Source organism: Eptatretus burgeri, chromosome 5 (genome assembly GCF_056783735.1).
Source record: "Eptatretus burgeri isolate ZD-2024b chromosome 5, Ebu_testis_v1, whole genome shotgun sequence".
In the NCBI taxonomy this organism is placed as follows: Eukaryota; Metazoa; Chordata; class Myxini; order Myxiniformes; family Myxinidae; genus Eptatretus; species Eptatretus burgeri.
The window spans coordinates 2,294,411-2,315,489 of NC_140965.1; the positions used below are offsets into that span (position 1 = coordinate 2,294,411).

At 44.7% G+C, this 21,079-nt stretch overlaps 1 protein-coding gene across 7 annotated transcripts in view; it reads left to right on the plus strand.

Moving 5' to 3' along the window:
* LOC147025699 (xanthine dehydrogenase/oxidase-like) overlaps nt 1-21,079 on the plus strand; it is a 359,829-nt gene that overhangs the window by 203,411 nt on the left and 135,339 nt on the right. For all 7 annotated transcript variants that reach the window (XM_085880375.1, XM_085880376.1, XM_085880374.1 and 4 more), the window contains 2 exons: nt 6,549-6,733; nt 20,697-20,859. In XM_085880375.1, coding sequence (XP_085736501.1) covers nt 6,549-6,733; nt 20,697-20,859 — 348 coding nt within the window. The remainder of the gene's footprint in view (nt 1-6,548; nt 6,734-20,696; nt 20,860-21,079) is intronic.

Consider the following 21,079-nt stretch of genomic DNA (forward strand, 5'->3'; position numbering starts at 1 on the left):
GATCGGAAATCAAGCCATTGGAGAAGAGTATTCCTTTCTCTGTGTTATTCTTTATTAAAATCTAAACCATTGTAATAATGTTCAAACTTTATAGTTTCTGATTTAAGGCCCAGTCACACCTTGACGTTTTAGCCAGCTTATGCCGATTTTTGGAAAATTTGTGTAAAACGCTGGTACACATCGAATACGTTATGGGTAAGTTTTGATAACATTGAGAGCATGCTGAAAAACACTGCCATATGTCGTAGTACGCTGGCTTTAAACGTTGTACATTTTGGTTGTCCTCAAATTTTCCATGCTTGAAATTTTAAGACTTATGCCAGCGTATGGCTCACACATTCTGCATACGCTGGGAATAAGTTGTAGGCACATCACGCGATCGTTGACATGTTACTTGTAAGTTACTCATAAGCCGAAACACGTCGAGGTAATGTTTCGCATACCCGAAACTTATTTCTAACCTATGAGTAACGTGTTGTACGCACGTTACGCGATCGTTGACACACGTCGACAAAAGTTACTTGTAAGGAACTCATAAGTCGAAATACGTCAAGGTAATGGTTAGCGTCAGTATTCCAGACTCCATGGTTTTTTTTTTCTTCATTATGACGGTGATGTTGACACTTGGATTTGTAGTGCAGTTATAATATAATATTATTAAAAGGCTGCCGCTCAACGATTTAAATCATAACCGCACTAGAAATCGAAGTGTCAACATCACCGTCATACCGAAGAAATAAAAAAAACCATGGAGTCTGGAACACTGACGCAAACCATTACCTTGGGTGTTTCGACTTATGAGTACCTTACAAGTAACTTTTGTCGACATGTGACAACGTTGGCATATCGTGCGTACAACTTATTCCCATCGCATGCGGAATGTGTTTCATACGGCAAGTACGTCGTAAAATGTTTAACACGTTTATAATTACAAGACATACTCCACTTAATACGATGTATGATAGCGTACTTTAGCGTTCTATTCACGCATACCAAACTTACCCATACCGTATTCGACGTGCGCCAGCATATTAGACGCATTTTTCAGAGGTTGGCATACGCTGGCAAGATCGCCTAAGTGTGACTGCGATGTTGACACTTCCATTTCTCCGGCGGTTATGATTTGAATCGTTGAGCGGCATCCTTTTAATAGGCTACGTCACGTCATCTTCGGCGATACGTGCAGCGCGCTATGCATAAGTTAGACTAGCGTTGGGCATAGATTGTGAATGCCGACAACAGGCTAAGCATTCGTTGGTATAAGTTATCTATAAGACAACGAAATGTTCTGTGTCCGTTACTAATATGTTATGCATACGACCAACCCGTTATGAATACGTCCGAATCTTAAAAAAAAAAAACATCAAAAGTTCAGCGTAAGCCAGTGTTTCACATACATTTTGATACGTTGCCATTGCTGGCTAAAACGTCAAGGTGTGACTGGGCCTTTACACTCTTCTTTATCCCATTTAACTTTTTAATACATTTGGAATCTGACTTATAAACAGAAGACTTTGGTCGTATTCCTCCAAATTCCGTCACAATTTCTCCACCAAGTTCATATTCAAATTTTCTAAATGACTTTTTTATTTTTGTGGAGAATGGGTTCTCTTTTTTAGTTGCTTGTACCATAAATAGCTATCTTTGCCATATCCTCATAAACATCTTGTGTAATTATTTCTAATTTAAAGTTGTCTGGAAGAACATAGAATAAACTGATATTCTCGTTGTATTTCTTCTTTAAGTTGGAAGAATAGTTATACATTAACAACTTTGTCAAGTCAAGACCCGATGTTCCTGTATAAATGGGTTTAACCATTTCAATGCTTTCCTTCTCCCTGTCAATAAGGCAAAAGTTCTCAGAGAATACTTCAACTCTTTTAAAGCTGGCTTTACTAATTTATTTGGATGTTTGTTCCAGATCTCTTGTCTATTTCTGACATTTTCTATCATTTTGCCAAATACAGCATTATTCATGAACATAAATATGTCACAAAACCTCTTACTTCTGTTCTTTTTCTTGTATTAGAAATGATTGTTGATGATCACTGAGCCCTTCTTTAGTTAGTTTTGCATAAACAGAAGGAAATGGTAAGTATTTATTTGCACTGGAGTTCGTCTGGATATTTTAAATGGACTTTAAAGTGAAATCCAACTTTAATTTATCTAATTGTTTCTGGGTAGAGAATAAAACTTATTTTATGAGTTTTTCTTCGTTCTTCTCTTTTACTCATTTAAACCCTAAGTATGGTAAAGACGAAGACATTTCCATTCTTTTCAATTGCTTCCCTCAAAATACGTTAAATAATAGCTATCTTTGAAAGCATCAGAATCTGGAAGATATTTATTGTTTGTTTTCGTACTTGCCTTTGAACAGACTTGTTATATTCCACCTCTTTCATCTTGTTCTACCATAAGAAGCATACCCATTGTCAGTAATTAATTACAATGGTTGTTTCATCAGCTTCAACAAAGCACTCCATGCTAATCAAAGACTGTTTTGAGATGCAAATCGTGATATATTCACGATTTTTTTTTATGTTGAATCTTTCCCAGATATCTTCCATGTGTTGATTGTCTTCATCCATTATGTGAGTTTGACTCAACCCCTGATAAAAGTTTAATTTTATTGGTAATTTTGTTTCATCAATTCTTTCAAACACAACCATATTGTCAAAAGGGTAAATTATTTTTTGTATAAGAGTTCAATTTCATGTGGTTCTTCTTCTTCTTGCATGTGGCAGCTTGGCTGCAGGGTAGCTGTTATTTTGTTGGGGTGTGGCTGTGCCGCTGATGCTGTGATCCTATACCAGTACACCGGTACTCATTTCATCGACCTCAGAAGGATAACTGGCTGAGTCAACCTCTTCTTCTTCTTCTTCTTCTTCTTCTTCTTCTTCTTGCTGCTCCCGTTGGGGGTCGCAACAGCGGATTATCCGTCTCCATTTCGCTCTGTCCTCCACATCTTCCATTGTCACACCAACCACCCGCATGTCCGCCCTCACCATATTCATAAACCTCCTCTTTGGCCTTCCTCTTCTCCTCCTACCTGGCGGCCTCATCCTCAGCATCCTTCTCGCGATATACCCCTCATCCCTCCTGTGCACATGTCCAAACCATCTCAATCTCGCCTCTCTCACTTTGTCTCCAAACCGTACTTCCTGCAATGTCCCTCTAATATACCCCTTCCTTATCCTGTCCATCCTCGTCACTCCCAACGAGAATCACAGCATCTTTAACTCTGCCACCTCCAGCTCGGCTTCCTGTCTTTTTGTCAGTGCCACCGCCTCCAAACCATACAACATAGCTGGTCTCACTACCCTCTTATATACTTTCCCTTTCACTCTTGCAGATACCCTTCTATCACAAATCACTCCTGAAACTCTTCTCCACCCACTCCATCCTGCCTGCACTCTCTTCTTCACTTCTCTACCATACTCTCCGTTACTTTGGACAGTTGATCCCAAGTATTTAAACCCATACACCTTCACTACCTCAATTCCTTTCAACCGCACCATACCACCACCCTCCCTCTCATTTACGCACATGTACTCCATCTTACTCCCACTGACTTTCATTTCCCTTCTCCCAAGTGTGTACCTTCACATCTCTAGGCTCGCCTCAGCCTGCTCCCTACTCTCACTACAGATCATGATTTCATCCGCGAACATCATAGTCCAACTATGATGGACACTCCTGTCTGATCTCGTCCGTCAACCTGTCCATCACCATTGCAAACAGGAAAGGGCTCAGAGTCGATCCTTGGTGCAATCCCACTTTTACCTTAAACCGGTCCGTCATTCCTACCGCACACCTCACCGCTGTGACACTGTCCTCATACATATCCTGCACGATCCTCACATACTTCTCCACCACTCCCGACTTCCTCATACAATACCACAACTCCTCTCTTGGCACCCTGTCATAAGCTTTCTCTTTATCCACAAACGCACAATGTAACTCCTTCTGGCCTTCCCTCTACTTCTCCATCAACATTCTCAAAGCAAACATCACATCTGTAGTGCTCTTTCCTGGCATAAAACCATATTGCTGCTCACAAATCACCTCTCCTCTCAACCTAGCTTCCACTACTCTTTCCCACAACTTCATGGTGTGGCTGATCAACTTTATACTGCTGTAATTACCACAGCTCTGCACATCACCCTTGGTCTTAAAAATCGGAACCAGTACACTTAATCTCCACTCCTCCGGCATCCTCTCACTTTCCAAGATTTTATTAAACCATCTGGTTCAAAACCCCACTGCCATCTCTCCGAAACATTTCCATGCCTCCACTGGTATATCATCTGGGCCAACCGCCTTTCCACTCTTCATCCTCTTCATAGCGGTCCTCACTTCATCCTTACTAATCCACCGCACTTCCTGATTCACTATCTCCACCTCTTCCAACCTTGTCTCTCTCATTTTCTTCATTCATCAGCTCCTCAAAGTACTCCATCCACCTTCTCAACACACTCTCCTCGCTCGTCAGCACATTCCCATTTACGTCCCTTATTACCCTAGCCTGCAGCACATCCTTCCCAGCTCGGTCCCTCTGTCTTGCCAATCGGTACAAATCCTTCTCCCTTCCTTTGTATCCTACTTTTCATACAGCTCATCATATGCCTTTTTCTCAGCCTTTGCCACCTCTCTTTTTGCCTTGCGCCGCTACTCCTTGTTCTCGTGTCCACTTTCTTCATCTCTCTGGCTATCCCAATTCTTATTCGCCAACCCCTTCTTCCTTATACTTTCCTGTACTTCCTCGTTCCACCACCAAGTCTCCTTGTCTTCCTTCCTCTGTCCAGATGTCCCACCAAGTACCTTCCTAGCTATCTCCCTCACCACTTCTGCAGCCCAGTCGTCCCACACCTCTTTACCAGCATCCAACACCTGTCTCACCTCCTCCCTGAATTTCACGCAACAGTCTTCTTCCTTCAGCTTCCACCATCTGGTCCTTAGTTCAGTCCTCAATCTCTTCCTCAACCTCACCACCAAAATCATCCTGCAAACCACCATCCGATGCTGTCGAGCTACACTCTCCCCTGCCACCACCTTACAGTCTCTAATCTCTTTCAGGTTGCATCTCCTGCTTAAGACGTAGTCCATCTGTGTGCACCTTCCTCCACTCTTGTATGTCACCCTGTGCTCTTCTTCTTAAAATACATATTTACCACCGCCATTTCCATTCTTTTTGCAATATCCACCACCATCTGTCCTTCCACATTCCTCTCGTTGACACCGTACCTACCCATCACCTCCTCATCATCTCTATTCCCTTCCCCAACATGCCCATTGAAATCCGCTCCAATCACCACTCTTTCATCCTTGGATACACTCTCCATCACTTCATCTAACTCACTCCAGAAATCTTTTCTCCTCCATCTCACACCCCACTTGCAGGACATTCATCATCACCCCTTCAATTTCCAACTTCACACTCATCACTCGGTCAGACACTCTCCTCATCTCCGATACCCTCTTCACATAATCCTCCTTCAGGATTACTCCTGCACCATTTCTTCTCCCATCCACACCATGGTAGAACAGTTTGAAACCACCTCCAATGCTCTTAGCCTTACACTCTATCCACTTGGTCTCTTGTACACACAATATGTCCACCTTTCTCCTCTCCATCATCTCAGTCAACTCTTGCCCTTTGCCAGTCATAGTACCAACATTCAAAGTTCCAACTCTCACCTCCACACTTCTACCCTTCCTCCTCTCCCCCACCGCCTCTGGACACGCCTTCCCCCTCTCTTTCTCCCCCTTTGCCCAGCAGTAACACAGCTTCCACCGGTACCCTGCTGGCCAACAGTACCGGTAGTGGTCCTTGGTAACCCGGGCCTCAACCGATCCGGTATGGAAATCCGGTTTATGGTCCGCATATTGATTTGGCATATGTTTGACACCAGATGCCCTTCTTGACGCAACCCTCCCAATTTATCCGGGCTTGGGACCGGTGCTGAGAGTGCACTAACTTGTGCAACCACAGTGGCTGGGTTCGGAAGGATAACTGCTTGAGTCAACCTCAACTGGTGCTAATTCGGTGGCCAACAGGGCTTGAACTCATGTGACTTTTAATTGAAAGTCTGTTCCCACGATAACTTGTGAATCACTGAAGGCATTTCAACCAAACTTCATGAAAATATGGACTGTAGAACAAAGATGAACTGATTATATTTTAGGTTCAAAAGATCCATGGTCATTGTTCATGCATCCTTCAATTGCAAATCATTTTGCAGACCATAACTCGAGTTAGATGGAAGTATCTGATGTTGTCTCTCTTCTACTTTTCTGCCTCGTGCCCTCTCATCTGTCTTTTTTATTTTTCCTGTGAGCTTTAATTGAAATCAATTATAACAGTACCTTGACCTCTAACGTGCGGAGAAGCACATCTATGGACAAATTCACATCAATTTATATATTCCAGTTTATCCCCATTATTATCCTGTTTTTAATGTGTTTTACAGTTATGATGTAAATATTTGACAAGTGCGTTATTTATCGAGATATTCACCTGCAGATAACCTGTTCCTGTGTTGTCCCAGTTGGAGTTTATGATGGCATTCAAGCAAGGACAGCGCAGAGAGGACGATATGGCTGTAGTGAATGCTGCAATGCGGGCGAGGTTCGGCCTTGAGACTAGCCGGGTAACAGAACTCGAAATGGCTTTTGGAGGGATGGGAAATCGGACTCTCACCGTTGCAAGAACAGCCAGCTTACTTATTGGAAAGTAAGTAGGCATTTGTGTACATCAGGGTTTTGTCATCGATATTTTTCAATGTTGATTTTGTCTGTTTCAGTTTGTGCTTCACTAAACAGGAAATAAACTTTTGAGCTAATTGATGTATCTCGAAGTTCTAGGGGAATCTCAAGTACGACCTGTTTTGTGTGCCGTTTAGAGCTACTTAGCTTATTATATGATGTAATCACACATTCAAAGCCCATATAATGTATTGGTTTATCCATTGTCTAACTAAACCAGAGCTCAGAACACGACTTAACACCATGAGCCCAATTTCGGAGAGGAGGTTTTACAAGCAGTGGATGCAGACCCACCCCGGGTAGGGGAGCGAACCTGGCCCACTTACATGGACTGTTATTTCATGCAGAAGCATTTTGATACGACAGTATGAATCGTAATTAATGCTCCACCGCATGTTTGTCTTCCCTTCCTCTCACCTCACATTGTCTTCCCATCCCCCACCCCTCTTCGCTCCCACACCCCTCCTTGCTCCTTTCCCTCCACCTCTCTCTCTCTCTCTCACACACACATACACACCCCTCTCTCTTCCCTCTCTTTTTCTCCTCCCCCTCTCCCTCCTTTCGTATTCCCGTTCGCAAAGCGATGGGTGGTATTTGGTAGTAAAAGTCATAAAAAAACATTTTAAATGAGAATACGCCCTTGGTGGAGCACATACCTCCGCCGCGCAATACCTGCTCCAGTGGAACATACTGCATCAAGCCCCATCAATTTTTGAAATTTTGTGCTATATATCGTTTTTGGCCCCATCTTTCAATGGTGAAGAATCACGTAACGATTTCTAGTATCCGGATGCGGATCTTCACCAAAATCATGTGTTGCTGTCCTTGACCAGTCATCAACATACACAAAAAATTTCAGAACGATTCCTTGAAAACTGTCACTAAAATCATGACAAACAGACAGACAAACAGATGAACAAGCCGGTAGGCGGCGATGGGTCGCCGAGCATGGAAACTATAAGATATAGAGCAAAATGGATGTCATATCATGGATAGGGAATCACCTTAAGATTATGCATATCAAATCTCATCCAGTTCCATCTACTGATAACTACTCGGTATCCATTTGAATGAAATGTACCGAAAATGCGGTTTGAAATCGGAAATCCCCAAAGTTCGAGGGAGTGTTGTGGGTGAACAAAGATGTAAATTGAAAATCCGGCTCGATCGTTTGTGCACAATGCATTCCAGACGATTAATGTGAATTTTCATGATCATCCGACCATAACCCTAGGAGGAGTAGCATTTGGCGCGAAGGCACCTCCAGCTCTAACATATTATCGATTTTTGCACGAATTGACCTTTGACCCCTGACCTAAGCGAAATCGGTCAATATGTCCTGAAGCAAAGTTGTAGTACTCATTGAGTACCATGAACCTGCAAAGTTTCATTCGTATCGATGCACTCACCTGGTCGCTAGGGGGCCTTCAATTTTCGCCAATTTTCGCGCATACCCAAATTGTAGGGGGCGCTTCGGGTAAAGTATTCCATCTATCACAAAAACCGGAATACATTTGATAGAGCATCACCTGTAGATCATTCATGCCAAATTTCATAACCCTACATGGGATAATGGCTTTCGGAATTGATTTCGCGTGAACTGTACCGATTTTGAAGGTTTTTCGGTTGTTGCTGGGGAACCAAAGCGTCCCGAGCAACCATCACAATTTCCAAATCACTCGGTCAGAAGATGTACCTACCACCCGAGCTTGGTCAAAATCCGCCCACGTTTACTACCAATTATGCTGATGACAAACGAATAAACATCCAAACAAACAGACAATTACTGACAATAAGGGTCACCTATTTCGGCGACCCAAAAATAGGGGCAATACCCCTGGTCGCTCACCTTGTAGAATATTGATACTGAGGAGGAAGTCCACGTGGAACAGAATCAGCAAAATGTACTCATGAATCAGTGTTATAGCGAGGACCTATTCTGGGGGCAACCCCTCCCATAAACAAACTTTGGTGCATCACGGATGATGAAGATTGCCCTCAAGTTTCATTGGAATTGCCTGTGTAGTTTCTTAGAAGAAAGGAAATACTATTTTGGGAGTCAATCCGCTGTAGACCCTATTAGGGCCAGATTTTTTTTTATTTTTCATGCCGTGAACAAACTTTGGTACATATCGGGTGATGGAGGTTGTGGTGAAAACGAAGTTGCTAATGTTTGTGGATGGATGGATGGACGGATGACACACGATCCCACAATATCCCCGGAACAACGTTACAGGTAAGCTGAAAATCACCCACAGTGACACTTGCAGAAACGGAACGACACTCGGTAGAGCACATACCTCTGCCAGGCTGAACAGTTGACATTTTGTGTCCCACTGAGAGGTTCGCTCTGAATCCGTACCTCAACCAAAATCCAATTGGCTTGTTCTCGTCACCGAACCAACTCATCCACCTAGTTTTGTCATAACTCATCCACAACTTTTTGAGATATCATACTATACATAGTTTTGACACCATCTCTCATTGGTGAAGAATGACTTTAAAAATTCTGGGATCCGGATCCGGATTAGTATCTTCACCAAAATTGAAGGAATTTGTCCTTATCATAGATTGGATTCTGGGTAGGATGTCAGAGAGATCAAGCTGTGGTGCATCGTTTGGGAATGTCAAGATTTCTGACCTTAATTTCGCAGATGATGCAGTCATCATTGCGAAGACTCTGGATATCCTTTTGGGAGCCCTCGAGGTGCTGAATGAGGAGTCCGAGCATTACAGGTTTCCTGGGTCAAAACTAAGATCCAGGCTTTCAATGACATCTTGGATGCTGCTGTCTTGATTGCCCCCTGTTTGTGGTAAGGATGTTGAGGTCGTGGAGAGATTCACTTACCTTGGCAGTGGTATTCATGGCTCTGCTGGCTGTGAGCCAGATGTCAACAGACATCTGGGTCGGGCCTTCGGAGTCATGGATTCACTGGATCATGGAGTGTGGTGCTGCCGGTACCTGTGCAGGAGGACGAAAGTCCGAGTCTTCAGGTCATTCGTGCTTCCAGTCTTGCTCTGCAGATATGAGACTTGGACTCTGACCAGGGATCTGAGACAGAGTCTTAATTCCTTTGGTACCAGGTCTCTTCAGAGAATCATTGGCTATCAATGGTTGGACTTTGTGTCCAACGAGTGGTTGCTCAGAGACACTCAAATGAGATGTGTTACCTGCATCGTCCCTGAGCGTCAGCTGTGGATGTATGGACATGTGGCTCATTTTCCTGACACTGATCTTGCTCACCAGATTCTCTCAGTGAGGGAGCCTCATGAGTGGAAGAGGCCAATGGGCCAACCCCATGCTTCGTGGTTGCAGCAAGTTGATCAGCATCTCAAGGAGATGGGAATGGGCCAGGCATCTGCTTGGGGGATGGCCAGACGGAGGCCCCTGGAGTCCCGGCGGAAAGTGGACGCAGCAACGTGCTGCTCCGTCGCATGGTCCCATACCTCACCTGGCCTGACTGATCAATCACAGACTCGAACACGGCAGAAAATGCCTCCTTCACAGTGAGATCACTCTCCTTATTTGGAGCATATACAGATGTTGAGCCGTTGATCACCCTTCAATGAGGCATGAGGACATCGATATGGTTGAGAGAAAACTGTTTATTATCTTTCAAATATGTACGTACATGGAAAGCAGACACCAGGAACGCCAATTAGTCACTGAGGTAACCCGGAGAATGCTCTTCTCTAATGGCCGAGTCATTCCCTTATATATGTTTATCTTTGCCACTTTGACTAATTCCATTACACAATAGCCCTTTCCTTTAATAAAAGGACCACCTGGTTTACCAACTGGCTTATGTCCTTTCAACACCAGTATGTTAAGTAGATAAGCAGGACCTAAGGTTTTCTCCCACATCCAGTTACACAATGTTCCTGTGGATCATTCAAGGTTGACCACATTCCTTATCTCGACACAACATTCCTGTAGTAAAACAGCAAAACAAAAAATATATTTAATCAACTGCAAGTGTGTGGATTTTGCTTGGAAGAAACAAAAGCATTTAAAAGGTACAAATCCAAACATTCCCTCCTATTGTTACTTTAAGAAACAACGTTTTATTAAATCACAACCAAGCATCTTCTTATTTCAGGCAAGCAGATGACCTAGCTCCGTGGTGCAGACACATCACTCCCTGGGAGGAGTTCCATCCTTCTGGGAAACAGCTTCTCATCTCCAGATAGTCTCCATGGCAGTCGAAAGGCTCCCCCTGCACCCTTCTAACCCAGGGAGAGAGTCACCTACCCCACTAAAGATGGGATCACATGCCAAATCCTCTGATTTACAAATCACTCTGTGAAATCTTCATTCAAAAACTGCTCCGGCTCAAGGTCTGAGTCTGAACACATACTTAACTGATGCACATCCATTTCCAGTTCCATTTTCTTATTTATGCCAGAAGCCGCAGCATCGAGGTCCACATCCACATTTACATTTTCATCTTCCTTTTCCAACATTACATGCAAATCATCATTCTCAAGTCTAGCTACTGCAAGCAAATGAATAAGCTCCTCATCTTTAATCACAGGTACCTTATGCATAAAAATATACATATTACAAGCAGGCGATGCATAGGGAGCAAGTGTAGCTGGGGAGGGGGGGGTGTACAATAGTGGTTGTGGGTGGTGTGGGGAAAGTACCCCATTTGAAAAATCCTTTTCCCTCTCCCCAGCTAAGAGTGGCATCTCAGGTTCGGCCTTGGCTTCGGCCTTCTTGGGTGTTGACTTCGGATGCCATCCTGTAACACACTTTAGCAAGCCAGCCATAATGGCTGCTTTGATTATGGACAATATAATAGTGGCTGGGTTGGGATCCTAAAGTCCTGAGTTTGAGCCCCGTTGGCTGCTGAATTAACACCAGGGGGTTGACTCAGCCTGTCATCCTTCCGAGGTTGGCAAAATGAGTACCAGCGTACTCGTCCCTGTGTATGGTCCGGTTAGAATAGGCGTACCATATCCCTGTGTGTCGGTCGTAAGAGGCGACCAGGGTTGGCGTCAGGAAGGACATCCGGCCATAAAAACATTGCCTCAAGAAAAGAGCTAACCCCTGATTATCAGGGATAAATGGCTGTAAAGACAGCTGTTTTTTTATTCCTTTCCAATCACAGCACAAGTTTCCCCTTTCTCAACGAGAATCATGTCCAAGGCCACTCTATTTTGCATTGTCATTGTCCTAAGTTCCACCATCTCGGCATTAACTTTATCAAAGCCATCAGCAATTCCGTTTCCCATTACTTCCAATGGTGCTGCCATTTTAATAAGCTCTCCCTGCTGCCCATGCTCCATATCGGGGAAAGATTATCAATGCTACAAATTCCCCATTTGAAATGCTCCTCTTACTTCGTTGTTGAATCACCTAAGATAATGGGCCAGTGATCAAACGCATGTGTGGCATGACGTAGGCCAGGTAACAAGACCCAGTCCAATTGAGTGGCAACCAAGGATAGGCTCGAAACCCGCATACAAAATATGTGCCGTTGGATGCGACCTTAGGATATGTTCCATTGTCACCCTTTCAGTTATCTTCCATGTCATTTACCTCTATAGATGAGTTACAGGTAGAATTTCCTGCATGAAATTTGCTATTAGGATTTGTCCAAGTCAGACAAAGGAACCCAGCTTGTTTATACACAATCCTGAAATACAGCTTTCCTCTAAGTTATAAGGGGGGTACCATGCACCTGTGAAGTCCATACATACTCCATACTGTTTTTAGTCAAATTATAGTTGTGGTACCAAGCAGCTCGGCAATAATATATTTCCTCAAATGGGATCACAGATAATGGCGAACCTGTTTATGAGGAGTCCGGGAGGTCGGCACATACCCAACACTTAGTCTTATTACTCAACGTTGCATATCTGTGTGACAGGAGGAAGAACGTATTAATTCCATGTATTCTGAACTCATGCAGATGTTCTGCATGGTTCTCAGTTGCTCTTTTCTCCCTCTGTTCTATTGGCCAATAGTCGGTTCTCCCCTCCACTTCCCAACTTTCTATCCAAAGGGCGACCTTGGAAATTAGAATTAGCTGTGGCACGTTCATCCAAGCTCACCCTCCTATTCTGTCAGAAAGGCAAGTTTGCAGTGTGAGGAGTGTATCCAAGCTGACTTACCTTCACACTTTACAGCAGTTGGGGTGGTCAGCAGTACCTGAAATGGTCCTTTCCACCGAGATTCCAAAGCTGTTTTCCTCATGAAGTTTTTCACCAATATGTAGTCTCCTGGCTGGAAGGTGTGGTATGGATCCTCCACTGGTTCTGGCAGCGCCTCTTTCACCCGCGTATGTATCACTCGAGCAATCCTCGAAAGCTGTTTGCAAAATGTCAGCAATTTTTCGTCCATCATTGCAATGTCCAGCTTATTGAAATCGTTTGGAGCGGTCACAAGCAACCGCATCGGCCTTCCCATCAATACCTCATGAAGGGATAACCCTGATTTTTGGTTTACGGTCGACTGCATGCTCATTAATGCCAAAGGCAATGCGTCCAGCCATTTCAACCCTGTTTCCATTGTTATCCTTGCCAACTTATTCAGAATTACATTCTGCCTTTCGACAGCACCTGCTGATTGTGGGTGACAGACACAGTGAAACGCTTGCTTAATTCCCAACGCCTTACATGCTGCTTGCATCACTTCCCCTGTAAAGTGTCCCCCTTTATCATGTCATAACATATGGGGGATTCCAAATCAGCAGAAAAAGCTTTTCATCAAGTGCATTACCACAGTGACAGCATCTGCCATCACACATGGGTAGGCTTCTATCCATTTGGTAAACATGTCTACCACTACCAAAACATTCTTGAAACTGCATGACAGAGGAACATTTATGAAGTCTATTTGCAAGTATACAAAAGGACCCCAAGGAGAGTGGTGAGCCCCTAACTCACGTATTTCACCTGTCGTCTGTTGATTGTGCTGATGACATACCAGGCAACTCCTGCAGACTTCTTCAGCTGCTTTCCCAATTTCTGGTGCATACCATGATTCTTCCACCTGCCTCGCAGTCCCCCTTTTGCACGCTTGTCCATTTAAATGGGCCATAAATACAAGCCATGGCAGGATCTTGACCTGCGCGATACCTTTCCCATTGTTTGTCCACAGTACATCTCCATCCATCATTCCCCCTTTCTCCTTACATTTGTCGTGGTCATTAATTGGTCAGGTCAGGTGAGGTATGGGAGCATGTGGCAGAGCAGCGCGTCGCTGCGTCCACTTTCTGCCTGTACTCCAGGGGCCTCCGTCTGGCCATCCCCCAGGCAGATGCCTGGACCATCCCAATCTCCTTGAGATGCCGATCAACTTGCTGCAACCACGAGGCACGTGGTCGGCCCATTGGCCTCCTCCACTCATGAGGCTCGCTCACTGAGAGAATCTGATGAGCAGGATCAGCATCAGGAAAATGAGCCACATGTCCATACAGCTGACGCTCATGGACTATGCAGGTAACAAATCTCATTTGAGTCTCTCTCGGCAACCACTTGTTGGACACAAAGTCCAACCAGTGATAGCCAAGGATTCTCCGAAGAGACCTACCAAAGGACTTATGTCTCCATCTCAGATCCACAGCAGAGTCCAAGTCTCACATCCATAGAGCAAGACTGGAAGCACCAAGGACCTGAAGACTCGGACTTTCGTCCTCCCGCACAGGTACCGGCAGTGCCACACCCCATTATCCAGTGAATCCATGACTCCCCAGGCCCGACCCAGACGACTGTTGACCTCTGACTCACACCCAGCAAAGACATGAATATCACTGCCGACATCAGTAAATCTCTCCACGACCTCAACATCCTCGCCACAAACAGGCACAGACAGGACAGCAGCATCCAAGATGTCATTGAAAGCTTGGATCTTAGTTTTGACCTAGGAAACCCGTAATCCCAGCGGCTCCGATTCCTCATTCAGCACCTCGAGGGCCCCCAAAAGGATATCTAAAGTCCCTGCAAAGATGACTGCATCATCTGCAAAATCAAGGTAGAGATCTTGACATTCCCAAATAATGCACCACAGCTTAATCTGTCCGACATCCTCCCAAGAATCCAGTCCATACAAGTGCTGAAAAGTGTGGGGGCCAGTACACACCCCTGATGAACTCCAGTAACAACTGGAAATAAGTCACAGATGGTATCACACCATCTCACAGCACTCTCAATACCAGAGTAGAGATCAGACATCAGATCGATCAGTTTTGGTGGCACCACACGAAGGCCACGAATCCTCCAGAGGGCATCCCGATTCATTGAATCGAACGCTTTACAGAGATCAACATAGGCTGCAAGCAGCCCCTGCCGTAGCTCTCGTCTACTTTTGGTGAGGAACCGAAGAGCAAGGATACGGTCAATCGTTGACCTATTTGTGTAAAGCCTGATTGGTTTGGACGCTGGTGCTCAAGCAGATGGTGGCGAACCCTATCAATAATTATCCGAGCAAAGACCTTGCGCAGCACTGAGAGCAGCGTCACCCCTCGGTAGTTTTTGCAGTCATGGCGATCACCCTTCCCTTTCCAGAGAGGGACAACAAGACCCCTCTTACAGTCAGTTGGGATGATGCCTGGGTTCCAGCAGAGCACAGAACTGCATGCAATGACACGAGTGCAGCATTTCCACCAGCCTTGAGAAGTTCAGCATGGATGCCACAGATCCCTGGAGCTTTACCCCATTTCAATCGGTTCACCGCAGCCTGTGTTTCCACAAGCGAAGGTGGACCACAGTTGATTGGAGGGTCAGCAACAGGGATTGTCACACCCCTGACGTCCAACTCAACAGCTGGTGGATTAGCCTGGCACAACCGCTCAAAGTAACCATCCCAGCGGGCCTTCACTTCAGACTCCTCTGTCAAGACCCTACCACCCTCTGCTCTCACTGCAGTACACCGAGGGATGGGCTTGGATGAACGCAATGGGTGAATTCCCCTGTAAGTAGGATGAGAATAACTTGACCACAGGTGATGCTCTACCCCCGCACAGATTCCTCGCACATAGGCCTCCTTGTCCACCCTTAGTGCACGTACAGTTTTACGCCTCAGCTCCCTGAACAGCTCAGCTCTGCCGCTCAGCCTGGCCCTGCGACTCTGGTAAATGGTATCCATTGTCCCTTGAGAGAAAAAATTCTTCTTTGCCCTTCAGTGAGTTCCAAGACATCCACCGGCAACATGAAGGACAGTGGTCTTGAAGGCACTCCACAACTCTTCAGGACCTTCCAAACCACCCAGATCCCCCAAATCTCCACTCAGCTTGTTCAAAAACTCCTCAGCTACCCTCTCATCCTTGAGCTTGCCAAAATCCAGCCTAATCTGGGATGGTACCATTCTCCTGGATTTAAGGTGCAACTTCAGAGTTGTTGCAACAAGCCAGTGGTCAGTATTGAGGAACTGAGCACTCCGGTAGACCCTGCAGTCCTGGATCATCCTCCAGCGACCATCAACGAGGACCTTGTCAATCTCCTTTGCCACACCACTGGCGTTGGAATACCAAGTCCAGCGATGAGCTTGTGGGAGCTGAAACCATGAACCGGCCACCCTAAGTCCATGACTTTTTGCAAAGTCAAGGAACTTAGTGCTATTCAGGTTTACAGTTCCAGACTCATGGGGACCAAGACATGTCTCATAACTATCCCTATAAGTTCCAGTCGATGCATTGAAATCCCACAAGACGAGAAGTGTATCTCGTCTGGAGCACTGATCAACCACAGACTTGAGCGTGGCGTAGAATGCATCCTTCATGGTGAGATCACTCGCCTCAATCGGAGCATAAACAGAGACCAGGGAAATGACACCGAAAGGTGCTGTCACACCTTGACGATTTAGCCAGCAATGGCAACATATAAAAATGTATGTAAAACGTTGGCGTACACTGAAATTTTGATGTTTTTTTTTTAAGTTTTGGTCGTATTCATAACGTGTTGGTCATATGCGTAACATATTAGTAACATACACAGAACGTTTCGTTGTCTTATAGATAACTTAGACCAACGAATGATTAGCATGTTGTCGGCGTTCACAACCTATGCCCAACGATAGTTTAACTTAGGCATAGCGCGCTGCACGTATCGCCGACGATCACATGGCATAGCCTATTAAAAAGCTGCCCCTCGCCCATTCAAATCATAACCGCCTGAGAATTGGAAGTGTCAACATCGCAGTCACGCCTTGACGATTTAGCCAGCGTATGCCGACCTCTGAAAAATGTGTCTAAAACGCTGGCACACGTAGAATACGTTATTTGTAAGTTTGGTTTACGTGAAGAGCACGCTGAAAAACGATGAAGTACGCTGTCATATGTCGTAATACGCCTTGTACATCGTGAAATTCAAGCATGCTGAAAATTTTACGACGTACTCGCCGTATGGCTCACACGTTCCGCTACGCTGGGAATAAGTTGTAGGCACGTTATGCGATCGTTGACACACGTCGACACAAGTTCCTTGTAAGTTACTCATAAGTCGAAACACGTCGAGGTAATGTTTAACATACCCGAAACTTATTTTCTCCGTCAAGGCACATTTTCTTTTTTTCTCCTTGGCTCCGTGAAGGCACGTGACGAAATATCTGAAGTTGGTGTTGTTGTTGTTGTTGTTGTTGTTGTTGTTGTTGTTGTTGTTGTTGTTGTTTGTTGTTTTTTTTTTTTTAGTCTATCACGAATTTTAAAATATATTCGGACATTTGCTTTTAAGTTTCGACGTCAACGTGACAATGTCCTCAAACAGAAAATATTCACAGAGGAGGAACGAAGAATAAGACATGAGCAAACTGAATAGGCAATTGGACGTGACGTATCGGCACGTGACGAAATATCGGAAATTATTGTTGTTTTTTTTTACACTGCCAATACGCCATTATACGGTAGCTGTAAATTAGAAACACGTTCAGTATTTTCTGTGGTCGTCCGGAAGACGTCAATCAAATACGTCTACATATGTCAATATGCGTTGGAGGTAGATTACACATAGGTTCAACGCACGTTACTCATTGGTTCAAAGCACGTTACTCATTGGTTCAACGCACGTTACTCATAGATTAGAAATAAGTTTTGGGTACGCTAATCATTATCTCGACGTGTTTCGACTTATGAGGAACTTTCAAGTAACGTGCCTCGACGTGTGTCAACAATCGTGTAACGTGCCTACAACATGTTACTCATAGGTTAGAAATAAGTTTCGGGTATGCTAATCATTACCTCAACGTGTTTCGACTTATGAGTAACTTACAAGTAACGCGTGTCGACGTGTGTCAATGATTGCATAACGTGCCTGCAACTTATGGCCAGCGTAGCGGAACGTGTGAGTCATACGCTGGAATACGTCGTAGAATTTCAAGCATGCAAAAATTTGAGGACAACCGCAAAGTACAACGATGAAAGCCAGCGTACTATGACACATGCCAGTGTTTTTCAGCATGTTCTTAATGTTATCAAAACTTACCCATAACTTATTCGATGTGTGCCAGCATTTTAGACACATTTTTCATAAGTCGGCATACGCTGGCGAAATCGTCATGGTGTGACAGCCCCTTAAGGAGCAACAAATCCTTAGTCTCATAATACGCTCGTTGACGGATGTTACCTCAATTATCATTGCAGTCAGCTTATTGGACACAGCCACAGCAACTCCTTGGGAATGGTAACCATCAGAGCAACCAGACCAATAGTAGGTGTAACCACCCACCATGATCTCACCGCAATCTCCGGTTTTATGTTGGCCGGTCTCCGAACCTCAGAGAGTGCTGCAATATCAATGTCCAAACGCTTGAGCTCAAATGATAACAGAAACAGGTGATCATCCTCTCTTAGGAATAGGACATTCCAGGCACCCACCCGAAGCGACCGCCTCAGGTTAACCCAAGGAGACCGCCCTCTGGTGGATGACACCTCAGCACCACTCCGAGACACTCTCCTGCAATCTGACCCGGGAATGTTACCCTGTGGTTTCCCTCCTATCATCAAAGATTGGGGTTCCCGAAGGCTTTGCCCCAATCCCGCCATCCGGTGAGCTGCCCTGCGAAGGGAAGCTGCACAAGAGGTACTCCCACGGAGTGGGTTTTCAGATTTCTTTGCGTTTTTGTGTTTTGCGGAATGCAGAGTTTTACGGTGGCCGGAGTGCAAATCCTGCCACCAACCTCCTAACAATAAGTCACCCAACTGCAGGAGGACGTCCGCAGACACATTTGGGCACTAGCTCCTCCGCCCTTTGACAGGTTTTGTTTTTAATCCTGCTGGGTATCCATATCCAAACACCCTCCTCACCAAAAAGCCTGGTGGGGGAGACGGTTTAGTTGCGGACAACCCGACCATGGAACAGGTTAGTATAGGTTTACATGATACCTGTAGCAAGTTACAGATCTAATCTGGCCTGACCTGACATAGCCTTAATTGGTGCTGCTGCTTGAATGGGAATGATATCCGGCAAGCTATATTAGTGTAGTTTAACATGCTCATTTGCTACACGTACCGGCATTACCAAGGGACTGGAGTGTTCGGCAGCCACTTTAGTGTCTTGGTCTGCTCTATCATTTCCCTTATCCACGTCCGTTGTCAGTTTCTGGTGTGCTCGGCACTTAATGACAGTTACCGTTTTAGGGAGCATGATGCTTGCTGCAAGCTCAGATATTAAACTGCCGTTCTTAATGGGTGTGCCTGCGGAGGTTAAAAACCCTCGCATTTTCCAGATAGCACCTTTGTCATGTACCATGCCAAATGCATAGTTGGAATCAGTGTACATATTGGCTGTCTGACCAGCTGACAACTCGCAAGCCCTGATAAGGGCGCCTAGCTGCGCCTGCTGTGCGGACTAGTGCAGCGGCAGACTAGCTGCTTCCTTAATCATGTCATCAGTTCAAACTGCATAACCCGCGTGACCTGAACCATCCATCGTGACCTGCACAAGACAACATAAAAATTGACCTTGAAATAAACAATACATGAGTTATGAAATGAAACATCATCCAAATACCTCGGAGTTGAAGAGTGCCACCCAATATGTCATCAACAAATGTGAAAAACAATCGCCAAAGAATACCTACGTGAAAGGAAGCAGATCCTGAAAACGTGTCTTTCCTCAAATAACCAAATCAAAGCCATGAACCAACTTGCAGTACCAGTGTTCCAATACAGCTGTGGAATAATAAATTGGCCCCAATCAGACATCAATGTCAGACATAAAACAAGAAAACTCCTTATCATCCAAAAATGTTCTACAAAAACCAGTGCATCCCGACAATGTACCTGCCGAGATGAGAGTGAGGGAGTGGCCTGATGGAACTCATGGAACAGGTACACATATTGATGAATGTAGGACGAGCTGAAGATGTGAAATGCTCAACAGACTATCGGATTCAATTTGTAAACAAACATGAACCCAACAAACCTGAAAATGTATCCCTATCTCACCTTGCAAGGAATTTCCCAAAACAGGTGTGAATAGAAGATACCACACAGGAAAATGAAACAGCAACAAATACAGCCTCAACAATTGCAAAAAAAGACAAAAAAATATATATTCTTTAAAATATCAACAAGTATACACCAACAACTGGGAGTATGACAAAAAGATCAGGAAAACACAAAAAAAGAATTGCACACATTGTGAAGAGCAAAAGTGGCTCGTTGGAATGGCTAAGAAGGGGTAAGCTCAACTGGGACGGAGAACGAATAATAATAAATGTCCAAGATCAACGACACTACGCCAATGGATTAAAAAAGATGGCGGGACTGAGCCAGACAGACAAATGTAGCTTCTGCAAGACAGAAACAGAAAGTATGAGTCACTTGCTTTTGGAATGTAAAAAAACTATTATCAGAATAACTTTACATATAACGGCACATATCATCAGAACAACAATTATTTCCATCCAAATTCATGACCCGCTTACAAGTATCAAGTCGACATCTCTGCATTATCAGATAATCTTGAACGTGTGCTTTTCCTTTCAGGTTATGGAACTCAGAGCTGCTGGAAGCTGCTTCCAATTCTCTGCTGCAGGAGATTCAACTTCCTGGTGGTTCCCCAGGTGGGATGGAAACATACAGGTGTTCCCTCTGCCTATCATTCCTCTTCAAGTTCTACCTACATGTCCAAATGGCGCTCCAGAACCTGGTACTGTGTTTGCATTCTCTCCTACAGCGATTTCAAAGAAATTCCTCATCTTTTACTGTCTTGTGGTGAGAAGATACAGGAGCTGGGATATTGCTTTGTGATCTGAGAAGTAGAGGAGTTATAATTTACTCGCGTTGTATGCTTACTCATTGCGTAAGCATACGCACCGTACTTCCCCATTGTCTCGAATCGCTCAACTGCATTTGATTTTTTTTTCATT